The 13,462-nt window shown below is 51.1% G+C and overlaps 2 protein-coding genes across 2 annotated transcripts in view; one reads left to right on the top strand and one right to left on the bottom strand.

The window, feature by feature from the left end:
• LOC137847096 (scavenger receptor cysteine-rich type 1 protein M130-like) overlaps positions 1 to 13,462 on the bottom strand; it is a 60,267-nt gene that overhangs the window by 23,104 nt on the left and 23,701 nt on the right. The window lies entirely within an intron of this gene.
• Positions 1,710 to 2,666, top strand: LOC137847326 (olfactory receptor 14A16-like). The gene has a single exon (XM_068665611.1). The coding sequence runs from the start codon at positions 1,710 to 1,712 to the stop codon at positions 2,664 to 2,666; it is 957 nt and encodes a 318-aa protein (XP_068521712.1).

Raw genomic sequence — 13,462 nt, forward strand, 5'->3', positions numbered from 1 at the left:
ACTGCAGAGAGATAGCTCTGTCCAGGAGCAGCTCCTCTGCACAGCACAGCAGCAGGGCTAGGGGCACTGCCTGCGGGGGACAAGGGCCGCTGAGAGAAAGGAGGGAGATGTTAAAGGCAGTGTGGAGGGGGGGATGCTGAGAGCTCACTGCAGGAGAAATCTTCACAGTCTTGAGCAGGGTAAGTCTTTGGCTGCAGGGCAATGCAGCTCTTGTTTCTGGTGCCATCTGCAGATTTGCTGTCAAATCCCACAGCCTATGGGAGCTTTCAGGAGGACTCTCAGAGTTTTTTTGGATAAGAGGAAAATGACAAGGTCCAAAGCAGGGATTACCTGCCTAAGCTGTCAGAGGGACAGGACATGAGGGCTCCTTCTCACAGGGCCAGCTGCAGGCTGTACATCTGGAGTTCAGGCAGGGGTGTCCAGGTCTGTGGTGCAGAGCAGGGTCCCTGCTGTGCCCCAGGGGCTGTGTGCTGGGACAGGGCCTCTGCTGCCTGCCATGCTCAGCACTCAGCCTGCCTGGGGAGCTGCCTAGGGTGCTGCGGGGAGAAGCTGTGGGTGGAAGGAGCCCCCCTCGGCAGGGAAGGAAAGGGCAGGGTCCTGTTGGTACACTGAGGCTACTGTCTCCCAGAGGCTGCCTCTGGAAGGCTTCTCACAGCTACATAGCACCCCCAGGACACCTCAGAGCAGATTCCTCAAAGGAAAGTTCAGAGGAAGAGTTTCTTGGAGAGAATTATTCTGTGCTTTGAGATTTCTCCTCCTGCCTTGTGGGTGGCAGTTAGATATGGAATTTATTTCTCCCTTTGGATGAAGGCACTGAGACCACAGTTATTGTAAGTTATTGTAAGGTCTTTTAGGTCTGAGCTGCTCCATAGCCTTTGAAAACATGGAGATATCCCTGAAAATTACCCTGGGACAGGAGGCGTCTACAAGGCAGATGTGAGTACACTGTGGATGGGATGGGTCTGTGAGCAATGGCACGGAGGAGATGTGGGGACAGGGAAGAAGACCCCAGCAGGGACAGCTCGAGGCAGGGGCAGGGAGGAGAGAGGGAACTGCCTGAAACTCCAAGGGAGAGGGGATTCAGGCACTCCCTGTCAGGTCTGCAGTGCGGGCACTTTCTCTGCAGCAATCCCCTGCTCTCCTCTGACACCCAGCACAGCCTCTGCCCTCTGGGGCTTTAGGGCATGAGCCACCTCCTCCTCAGATGGACCTCCAGAAGAGGAGAGGAGCCTGTGTCCTGCAAGGTGATATGCAGTTATCAGTATTATAAGAGTACTTGCCCTGCAGTGTCACTTCTCTAGGTGCATGCAAGCTTAGTAAGCTAAAGGCTTCCCTACATGCCCATCTCCCTTTCTGTCTGTCAGCAGGTTGGACCACTGCAACGTTCTTTCTTATTTCTAAACCTGTGTGTGGTTCTCCCACTCTCTTTGTCTGGGGTGCAGGTAGGTGTAAGTTTCTGTTCTGACACCGACTGTCAAGGCCTTGCCCTGAGGGTGTCTTCTTGGGAACAAACAGCTCAAGCTTCATCTTAAAATGATAGGTATGGTGTCATTGAGTTGGGAGGGTGGGAGAATGAGCTCACATATTCCTCATTCTGCTCTGGGGACAGTGATTTCTTTTAGAGAAGCAGGCGGGTTGCTCAGGGAAGTTAGCCTAACTTTTCTCTGTTTTTCCCTCCATGGACAGGCAACCATGCCCAGAGGCAGCAAATGTCCAACAACAGCTTCCCCACTGAGTTCCTCCTCCTGCCATTCGCAGACACACGCCAGCTGCAGCTCCTGCACTTCGGACTCTTCCTGGGCATCTACCTGGCTGCCCTCCTGGGCAACGGCCTCATCCTCACAGCCATAGCCTGTGACCACCGCCTCCACACTCCCATGTACTTCTTCCTCCTCAACCTTGCCCTCCTTGACCTGGGCACTATTACCACCACTGTTCCCAAAGCCATGGCCAACTCCCTGTGGGACACCAGGGCCATTTCCTATGCAGGCTGTGCTACCCAGGTCTTTATGTTTGCTCTCTTTCTCACAGCAGAGTTTTCTCTCCTCACCATCATGGCCTATGACCGCTACATTGCCATCTGCAAACCCCTGCACTACCGGACAATAATAGACAGAAGAACTTGTGTCAACATGGCAGCAGCTGCCTGGGGCAGTACTTTTCTCTATTCTGTGCTGCACACTGTCAATACCTTTTCCCTTCCCCTCTGCCAAGGCAATGCCCTGGACCAGTTCTTCTGTGAAATTCCCCAGATCCTCAAGCTCTCCTGCTCACATGCCTCCCTCCAGGAAATTGGGCTTCTTGTGGTTAGTGCCTGTATATTATTTGGTTGCTTTGTTTTCATTGTGTTGTCCTATGTGCAGATCTTCAGGGCAGTGCTGAGGATCCCCTCACAGCAGGGCCGGCACAAAGCCTTTTCCACTTGCCTCCCTCACCTGGCCGTGGTCTCCCTGTTCATCAGCAGTGGCACATTTGCCTACCTGAAACCCCCCTCCATGTCCTCCTCCTCCCTGAATCTTCTGCTGGCAGTTCTGTACTCGGTGCTGCCTCCAGCAGTGAACCCCCTCATCTACAGCATGAGGAACAAGGATCTCAAGGATGCAGTTAGTAAACTGATTTTGGGGAGGTTGTACAGTCCTCATAAAGATCCCTTCACTCTCCATTGATGAATCTCAATACATCCTCTTCCAGGCTTTTGTTTTGGTCATTCTTCTTATTATTTTATACTTTTTTTCTTTTTCTCATTATGTCTGTGTAGTGGGTTTACGTGGAAGGTTTTGGTAGCAGTACGTTGTGGCTTCTGTGAGAAGGATCTAGAAGTTGCCCAATGTTTGGTATGGGCCCCACTGCTGACGAGAGCCGAGCCAAGAAGTGATGTTGTTTTGCACCTCTGTGAGAGCAGATTTAAGACAAGGAAAAAAAAAATGCTGCGATACACAGCAGCTGGGAGAGTGAGAGGTGTTAGGAACAGCCTTAGGCACCAAGGTCAATGAAGAAGGAGGGGGAGAGGTACTTCAGGCACTGGAGCAGAAGTCCCCTGCGGTCTGTGGTGAGGACCATGGTGAAGCAGGGTGTCCCCCTGCAGCCTATGGAGTACCACGGTGGAGCAGGGTTCCACGCTGAAGCCCATGGAGACCACAGTGGAGCAGGTGGACCTGCACCAATGGAGTCTGTGGCCTGTAGAAGACCACTGCTGGAGCAGATTCCAGGCCGGACCTGTAGCCCATGGAGAGGAGCCCATGCAGGAGCAGGTGATGGGGCAGGAGCTGCTGCCCGTGGGGGAGCCAGGTTGGAGCAGTTTTCTCCCGAGGGATGGACCCTGTGGTACGGACCCATATCTGGAGCAGTTCTTGAAGAGCTTCTGCCTGTGGGAAGCCCATGCCAGATCAGTTCATCAAGGACTGCATGCCATGGGAGAGACTCCACAGCACAGGGGACGAGAGTGACCGAGAAGGAGCAGCAGAGAAGAAGCACTGTAGACTGACCATAATCCCCTTTCCCCTTCCCCTGCCCCACTTGGGGGGAGGAGGTGGAAGAGGGTGGATGAGGGAGGGGAAGGTGCTTTTGGTTTCTTTCCTTTGTTTCTCACTTCTCTAGCTTGTTAGTAATAAACAATAAATCTTACTGTCTCCCTATGTCAAGTCTGTTTTGCCTATCACAATCATTAGTGCATGATCTCCTTGTCCCTATCTCAACCTTTGAGCCTTTTTCGTCATATTTTCTCCACATTCCTCTTTGAGGAGGGGGAGTGAGGGAACAGTTGTGGTGGAGCTCAGCTGCCCACTCGAGTGGAAAAACCACAGTCTGTTTTTGCCCTTTGCATCCCTACATAAATGTTTTTATTCCCCCCACTTCTATAAATGAATGAACGTGTTCTGTGACATATGGAGGCTGCATAAATGTGCATTTAACACTGTGAGTGAGTCAATGAAAACTCTCTCATAACATCTCTAAGAAAATGGAATTACCCGAGTTCACATTCTGAAGGCTGGGCTTTCCTTCCCAAACAAGTGCCAAGAAAAGGCCCAAAGCATTGCTCCCCAGAAGGGTCTGTTCCTGCTTCTGTTCAGGAGGGAATTATCATTGTCACATTGTGACCTGTCAGAGACCCAGGGCTAGATTTAAAACTCACCCATGGGTGTCTGCTCAGAGCAGAGACAGCAAAATACGTAGCCAGGGCTGTTCCCACATCTGACCTGTAGGTGATGTCCTTCAGGAGGGGAATCTGGAGCTGCCTTAAGAGACCAGGTTATGTCCAGGGACAGTAGAGCATGGTGTGGGCAGTGACTGCAGCCTCCATGAATGTGAGAGATTTCCCACTGTGTGCTCAGCCACAGGGAAAGACCTAAAGCCAGGTATTCACAGGGAACCTGCGACTCTGATTCATTTTCCCCTTCGTGAAGTACCTCTGCCTGGTACAGTCCAGTGATCCTGGCTGTCTGCTTCCCACCCTGACTAGGACAGCTATGCAGATTCACCCACAGCACCACAGCCCATTTGCTCTGCACAGCAGCACCGTCAGCTTGGGTATGTACATATGGGGAACATGGGGACTTTGGCATAATGACCACATGGACACCAGGGTTCTTTAAGGACCAGTAACTGCTACTCCTTTATTGAAGACATAAGTTCAGCTCTCCTATTGATAACATGACTTCAATTCTCTTATTGAGGACAGACTCCCTTCTTATACCATTTGCTCTACAGCAGTACTTTTCCACTATTCAGAGAGCCTCTGGGTAAGGATCAAGGGACGAACGAATAAAGGGGATGTCGTTGTGGGAGTCTATTACAGACCGCCTGGCCAGGACGATAGCGCCGATAAATTATTCTTTACAGAACTAAGAGAGGCCTTGAGATTAACTCCCCTTGTCCTTATGGGGGACTTCAACCTGCCTGACGTTAACTGGGAGTGCCACACGGCTGACACGAGCAAGTCCAGGAGGTTCATGAAGCACCTAGATGATAACTTCTTGGTGCAGATGCTAACGGAGCCAACAAGGAAAGGTGCCCTCCTAGACCTGCTGCTAGAAAACAGAGAGGGTCTGGTGGGAGATGTGGTGATTGGTGGCCGCCTCGGTCATAGCGACCATGAAGTGGTTGAGTTCAAAATTTACGGTGATAGAAGGAAAAGTGCCACCAAAACCTCATCCCTAGATATGGGGAAAGCGGACTTCAGGCTGCTCAGGGAACTAGTCAGCAAGGTCCCCTGGGAAACTGCTCTTGAAGGCCTCGATGTCCACCAGTGCTGGTCATTCTTTAAGCGATGCCTCCTAGAAGCACAAGATCAGGCAATTCCTAAATATCGCAAGTCAGGCAGGTGGGAAAGGAGGCAGGCGTGGCTGACCAGGAACATTCTAATGGAGATTAGGCGGAAATAGTGTTTCGCTACTGGAAGGAGGGCCAGGTGACATGGAAAGAATACAGGGATGCTGTTCATGTTTGTAGGGAGAAAATTTGTGTGGCCAAAGCACACCTAGAGTTGAAGCTGTCTGTTTCTGTGAGAGAAAATAAAAAGTTTTTTTTTAGATATGTGAATGGAAAAAGGAGAACTAAAGAATACATAGGGCCGCTCCTTGATAGGGAAGGTCTCCTCACAGACAATGACATAGGCAAAGCAGAGACGCTTAACGCCTTCTTTGCCTCTGTCTTCAATGTCGATGATGGGCTTCGGGACCCAGGGTACCCTGAGCTGGAGGACCGGGACAGTGGGGATGACAAACTCCCAACCGACCCTGAATGTGTGCGGGATTTGCTACTCCACCTGGATCCCTACAAGTCCATGGGTCCGGATGGGATTCATCCCCGGGTGCTGAAGGAGCTGGCGGATGTCATCGCGGAACCTCTCTCAATTATTTTTCAACGATCCTGGGAATCTGGAGAGGTCCCGGTAAATTGGAAGCTGGCAAATGTTGTGCCGATTTTCAAGAAGGGTCAGAAAGAAGACCCTACCAATTACAGGCCTGTCAGTCTCACGTCAGTGCCTGGTAAAATCATGGAGAAGATGGTTCTCGAACGTATTGAGGCGCACCTGGGGGACAAAGCAGTCATTGGTCCCAGCCAGCATGGGTTTGTGAAGGGTAGGTCCTGCCTAACTAACCTGATTTCCTTTGATGATAAGATCACCCGTATGGTGGACCAAGGGAAACCAGCTGATGTGATTTTTTTGGACTTCAGCAAGGCTTTTGACACGGTTTCCCATAGGATCCTACTGGACAAAATGTCCACCATACAGCTAAATAAAAACATCATATGATGGGTGAGCAATTGGCTAATGGGCAGGGCCCAAAGGGTTATGGTAAATGGGGCTGCGTCAGGCTGGCGGGCGGTCACCAGTGGGGTCCCTCAAGGCTTCATTTTAGGGCCGGTACTTTTCAATATTTTTATAAATGATCTGGATGTAGGAATAGAAGGTATTTTGAGCAAGTTTGCTGATGACACCAAACTTGGAGGAGTTGTGGACTCGAATGAGGGTGGAAAGGCCTTGTAGAGGGATCTGGATAGGTTGGAGAGCTGGGCGATCACCAACCGCATGAAGTTCAATAAGAGCAAGTGCCGGGTCCTGCACCTGGGACGGGGAAACCCTGGCTGCACGTACAGACTGGGCGATGAGACGCTGGAGAGCAGCCTAGAAGAGAGGGATCTGGGGGTCGTGGTAGACAGCAAGTTGAATATGAGCCAGCAGTGTGCCCTGGCAGCCAGGAGGGCCAACCGTGTCCCGGGGTGCATCAAGCACGGCATCGCTAGTAGGTCGAGGGAGGTGATTGTCCCGCTCTACTCTGCGCTGGTGTGGCCTCACCTCGAGTACTGTGTGCAGTTCTGGGCACCACAGTATAAAAAGGACATGAAACTGTTGGAGAGTGTCCAGAGGAGGGCTACGAAGATGGTGAAAGGCCTGGAGGGGAAGACGTACGAGGAACGGCTGAGGGCACTGGGCCTGTTCAGCCTGAAGAAGAGAAGGCTGAGGGGAGACCTCATCGCAGTCTACAACTTCCTCGTAAGGGGGTGTCGAGAGGCAGGAGACCTTTTCTCCATTAACACCAGTGACAGGATCCGCGGGAACGGGGTTAAGCTGAGGCAGGGGAAATCTAGGCTTGACATCAAGAGGGGGTTCTTCACAGAGAGAGTGGTTGCACACTGGAACAGGCTCCCCAGGGAAGTGGTCACTGCACCGAGCCTGTCTGAATTTAAGAAGAGATTGGACTGTGCACTTAGTCACATGGTCTGAACTTTTGGGTAGACCTGTGCGGTGTCAAGAGTTGGACTTGATGATCCTTAAGGGTCCCTTCCAACTCAGGATATTCTATGATTCTATGATTCTATGAAATATGTCACCCTGTTGGGGGCAGCTTCCTGAAAGCCTTTATGACCTCAGAGGCTCTGCCTCCCTGCTGTTGTCTAGACAGGGGCTGGGACAGAAGTGACCTCACAGCCAGCATCCACAGGGTCACAAGGAGGTGTTGTGCTCGGGAAGCCTCTTTCCAGCCCACCCAAGAGCACCAGGTGCATGCCCTTCACAGTCCCTCAGGTACTCTGCCTGCCAACGAGCTCATGCTTCAGAAGGTCTTCTACATGTCCAGACTGACATTTCCTCATGCAGCCTTTAGCAACTCCATTGCATCCTAAAGGAAATGCCCACCCATGTGTGGAAATGTGATTCAAGAACTTTATATATACTTTGGGAAAACATATATTTTTGGCAAATTCTGCAGAGAAGGAGTTGGTATGACAGTTACAATGACTAGGATTGCTTTATTCAGATGGTATTCTAGGGGACCTTACCTGCAATGGGAAGTGAACTTTAGACTCTCTCTGTCCCACTGGAATTCATGGCTCCCTTAGGGAACAGTTTATGGCACTTGGGCTCATTCAGTTTCATCTCACCACACCCACACCGGATGCAGTCTCATATGGACAAGGGAAACATGGACTCCTGATGTAGTCATTTAGTGTCCATATCCAGAGGAAGAAGCCATCTGTGTGAGCTGGGGCGAGAGCCTAGTGTTGGGAACGGTGGTTGCAAGGGGCTGCTCTTGGACCATTGGCCTGAGGCAGCATCTGCCAGGGTGTCCAGAGAACAAGGTCCAAACCCAGCCCCTGCTCTTTTGGTCCTCCCTGACTCTCCCAGGAAGGCAGCCTTTCATGCTGTGGATACAGGCCGGTGAAGTCAAAATCTCATGGGTGCTGGGCACCAACAGGCAGGAATGGAATCATCCCTCCCTGCCTAAAATATGATCCTGGGACTCCTATCTTATCTGCCTGAGTCCACAGAGAAACAAGCAAAGCCAGGAGCCTCTTTCATGTCTGTTGCTTTGAAATATCCATGAGAGCATCATTGGGAGAGGAGCTGAGCTTTCAGGCACTGCCCTGATCAGATCCCCTTTTATGCTGGAGATGCTTGTATGGAGCCAGCTGTGTTAGAGAAGTGCCCCTGGCCTGTCCCTGCCTGTGCACACAGGAGCATGATGAGCAAGTAACAAGTGCAATCAGTCCTCGCAGCAACACAAGAGCTCCGTAGGAGAGTGTGGGTGGTGAAATGGAGAGCTGATTTGGACAGACCAAGCCCTGGGGCTCCCTGGCATTGCTGCTGTGCCAGGAGTCTTCTCCCCTTCCACCTCTGAACACAGACAAGTCCCCCTGCAGCTCCAGCCCATTTCTCTGAGGAAGCATCTCAGGCAAGCAAGTCACTGCAAGAACCATCTTTTTATTTAAATACACATTAAATACTTAATTGCCCATTAAATACACCTCTTTTATACCAAATCTCAGAGTCACATGAGACATTTAGTAGCAAAATGGAAGGGGAAGAAAAAGGATTTTTTTTAAATATATCACTACATAAGTAAAGCAAAAAAAAAAAAAAAAAAAAAAAAACACACAAGATATGCCTTGACCTTTAATGAGTTACATTATGAGTGATATGCAATGGACATGCAGTTGTTTCTCATAAACCTCCAGTCATCACTTTCCACACTGCGTTCTTCAGCTCCTGGTTCCTCATGCTGTAGATGAGGGGGTTCATTGCTGGAGGCACCACTGAGTACAGAACTCCCAGCAAAAGATTCAGGGATGAGGAGGATGTGGAGGGGGGCTTCAGGTAGGTGAACATGGAAGTAGTAAGAAACAGGGAGACCACGGCCAGGTGAGGGAGGCACATGGAAAAGGCTTTGTGCTGTCCACGCACACAGGAGATCCTCAGCACAGCCCTGAAGATTTGCATGTAGGACAGCACAAGGAAAACAAAACACCCAAAGGCTAAAGAGACACTAACCACAAGAAGCCCAACTTCTCTGAGGTAGGCATCTGAGCAGGAGAGCTTGAGGATCTGGGGAATTTCACAGAAGAACTGGTCTAGGGCATTGCCATGGCAGAATGGTAGTGAAAATGTATTGGCAGTATGCAGCAGAGCATAGAGAAAAGTACTGCCCCAGGTAGTTGCTGCCATGTTGACACAAGTTCTTCTGTCTATTATTGTCCCGTAGTGCAGGGGCTGGCAGATGGCAATATAGCGGTCATAGGAAATGATGATTAGAAGAAAAAACTCTGCTGAGATGAAAAAGAAAAAGAAAAAAACCTGAGCAACACATTCCAAGTAGGAGATGGCTGTGGTGTTCCAGAGGGAATTGGCCATGGCTTTGGGAACAGTGGTGGAGATGGAGCCCAGGTCAAGGAGGGCGAGGTTGAAGAGGAAGAAGTACATGGGGGTGTGGAGGCGGTGGTCGCCGGCTATGGCGGTGAGGATGAGGCCGTTGCCCAGGAGGGCAGCCAGGTAGATGCCCAGGAAGAGCCCGAAGTGCAGGAGCTGCAGCTCGTGTGTGTCTGAGAATGGCAGGAGGAGGAACTCTGTGGGGAAGCTGCTGTTGGACATTTGCTGCCTCAGCGCATGGTTGGCTGTCCATGGAGGAAAACACAGAGACAGGACAGGGTCTCTGAGCACAATCCACTCTGTTTCTCACTGACCCATTGCACACTCTCTTCCATTCTCCCCATACTTCCCTCTCCCTGGCTGGCGCTCTGCCCTGTGCTGTTTGAGTGCACTGTGAGGAACGCAATTTCCTGCCTGGGGGTCCTTCACAGGATGCTCAGTCTGCTCCTCAGCTGACCCCCACCCTGCTGCCCCAAAGAGCTAATTTACCCAACGGCCCCATCCCCCTGCAGGGGATGGCAGGAGGTGCCTGGAGTTTCTTGTTGCAGTTCCTTTTCCCTCTGCCCATCTCTGCTGCCTGCAGCCAATCCTACAACGAACTGATTCTCTGTCACGTCTATGCCCTGCCAGTGCTCACAGACCCCTTCTCATTTGCTGTGTGCTCAGCTCTGCTCTGCACCCTTTCAGTGTGGGCAGGTGCTGAACAGGAGGTCACACACGCCTTGATGAAACTGGGAAGGTGATGCTGCTGCCTTCTGAAGGCTTGCAGGTGCTGAAGGCACTTTCTGAGGTTCCTCATAAATTTTGAAGTGACAGAAACTCAAAATCATCTCTACTCAGTACAGCTCTGTTTCCATTCCCATCCTGATGAACTAAAGAACAGTGAAAGCACAGGTCCTGGAAAGCCCAGACCACAGCAGGCAGCCTTAGCCTTGACTTTCTGTCTGAAGAGTCCCCTCTGACATGGTCTGGGGTTGCTGTTGAGCTCCAAGCCGTCTGCTCCAGGCAGCCCCTGGGCACTAGCAGGATTCTGCTGTGCCCTGCGAGGGGGTTCATTACACCCACAGCTTCTCCCTGCAGTGTCTTGGGCAGCTTATCAGGTAGGCTGAATGCTGAGCCTGGCAGACAGCAGAGGCCTTGCCCCGGCACACAGCCCCTGGGGCACAGAAAGGACCCTGCTCTGCACCACAGCCCTGGCCACCCCTGCCTGCACCCTGGCTGCACAGCCTGCAGCCAGCCCTGTGAGAAGGAACCCTCATGTCCTGTCCCTCTGACAGCTTGGGCAGGTAACCACTGATCCACGGAACATTCCTTTCCTTCACACTAGAGAAACCAGCACAGCCCCTGTGCCATGTCCTACCAGCCATAGGAAGTGGCAGCTGTAGAAGAACCCTCTAGGATGCTGCATCTGCCTTGCCCTCTCACAGACACTTACCATTTTAGAACTGTGAAGATTTCTCCCACAGTGAGCTCTCAGCATCCCCCCTCCACACTGCCTTTAACATCTCCCTCCCTTTTCTCACTGCCCTTGTCCCCTGCAGGCAGTGCCCCCAGCCCTGCTGTGCTGTGCAGAGGAGCTGCTCCTGGGCAGAGTTGTCTCTCTGCAGTGCTGCCCGCTTGCCAGGAGCTCCCCTTGGGTCCAGGAGCCCGGCCCAGCTCAGCAGCACAGGGAGCTCTTGACAAGTCCCTGGGCCTCCAGGGAAATCAACTTTGAAACTGACTGAAGCAATCCCTGATGCTCCTTCCCTCTACATGTTAAAGAAACTCTTTTCCAGCACTGTCATTCCTCATACAGAAAAGGTATGAGGTCCAGGAATCACCTTTCTGTGCCCTGGTTTTAGGCAGGACACCTTTCCAAGGACAGAAAGGGATCTTTATTCCCCCTCCTGAGGGAAGAGTTTCAGCTGAATCAAGCAAGGCATCTCATTCTTTGCAATCCAGAAGCTAGGAGGGGGCTCAGCTGTCTCCCATACCTCATTCAAGCCCGCAGGAGTTGGGATTCACAGCATCAGAGAATCACAGAATCATTTAGGTTGGAAGAAACCTCTAAGATCACCTACTCCAACCCATGACCTAACGCTAACAAGTCTTCCACTAAACCATATCACTAAGCTCTACATTGAAATGTCTTTTAAAGACCTCCAGGGTTAGTGACTCCACTACTTCCTTGGTCAGCCCATTCCAATGCCTAACAACCTTTTCAAGAAAGAAGTTCTTCCTAATATCCAACCTAATATCCGATGGGCAGAAGAGCTAACAAAGCCACTCTGCATCATTTATCAACAGTCCTGGCTATCCAGGGAGGTCCCAGATGACTGGCTGCTGGCATATGTGATGCCCATCTACAAGAAGGGCTGGAGGGTAGACTGTAGTGGGTTTATGTGGCAAGGTTTTGGTAGCAGGGGGCCACAGGTGTGGCTTCTGTGAGAAGGATCTAGAAGCTGCCCCATGTTTAGCAAGGGCCCAACTGCTGGCCAGAGCTGAGACAATAAGAAATGTTGCTTTGCACCTCTGTGAGAGCAGATTTAAGACAGGAAAAAAAAAATGCCGTGCCACACAGCAGCTGGGAGAGTGAGAGGAGTGAGGAACAGCCTTGCAGGTGCCAAGGTCAGTGAGGAAGGAGGGGGAGAGGTGCTCCATGTGCTGGAGCAGAAGTCCCCTGCGGCCTGTGGTGAGGCCCACGGTGAAGCAGGCTGTCTCCCTGCAGCCCGTGGAGGAGCCCACGCAGGAGCAGGTGACCTGGTAGGAGCTGCTGCCCGTGGGGGACCCAGGTTGGAGCAGTTTGCTCCTGAGGGATGGGCCCCATGGTATGAAGCCATGTAGGAGCAGTTCTTGAAGAGCTGCTGCCTGTGGGAAGCCCACGCCAGGTCAGTTCAGCAAGGCCTGCATCCTGTGGGAGGAACCCCACAGCACAGGGGACAAGAGTGATTGAGAAGGAGCGGTGGAGAAGCACTATAGACTGACCATAACCCCCATTCCCCCACTCCCCTGCGCTACTCGGGGGGAGGAGGTGGAAGAGGGTGGATGGGGGGGATAGGTGCTTTTGGTTTCTTTCCTTTGTTTCTCGCTTTTCTAGCTGGTTAGTAATAGGCAATAAATCTTACTGCTGAGTTTGTTTTGCCAGGCACAATAATTACTGTGCGTTCTCCCTGTCCTTATCTCAACCCTTGAGCCCTTTTGATTGTATTTTCTCCCTGTTCCTCTTTGAGGAGGGGGAGTGAGAGAGCGACAGTGGTGGAGCTCGGCTGCCCAGCTGAGTAAAACCACCACACTGTGTAAGGAGAAAAGCAAGGCAGAGCACACATACCCACACTTCAGGTCACATAGCAATCCAGGTGGCCACACTGTGACCCATGGTGTTTATGCATGTATCTACTCCTTGCTATTTTTCCCCTAAAATATTGTCCCTTTCAGGGAAAGGATTACAAACTGCTTTTTCTATTTAATCATCAACTTGGTGATGAGCTTGAGACCTTGAGAAGCTACTTAGAGAACCAAAATTTTATATCAAACTTTGACTTAAAAGTTGGACATGCAAAATCTACAGATCCAAAGGTAGATGCAGGGATAAAACTGTATGGAAACTGACTTTTAGATCAGTAAAACTCACACATGCTTTGTTGTTGTTTTTATTAAAAGTCCATGCAATGGCCAGTTGTACAAATTGTCAACTGTCAATTGTAGAAAACTGGAGAGCAGCTAAAACTGAGCCATACAAGGAGGTTAATAAGAGTAAATTAACTCAATATATGATGAAGAGTTTTGAGATACACGGTCTTAGTTGCCAGAATGATGACTAAGATTGCTACTTAATAC

The sequence above is a fragment of the Anas acuta genome, chromosome W, assembly GCF_963932015.1.
Source record: "Anas acuta chromosome W, bAnaAcu1.1, whole genome shotgun sequence".
Classification (NCBI taxonomy): Eukaryota; Metazoa; Chordata; class Aves; order Anseriformes; family Anatidae; genus Anas; species Anas acuta.

Coding starts and splice junctions, on each gene's coding strand:
- LOC137847326 (XM_068665611.1), top strand. CDS start 1,710: ATGTCCAACAACAGCTTCCCCACTGAGTTCCTCCTCCTGCCATTCGCA.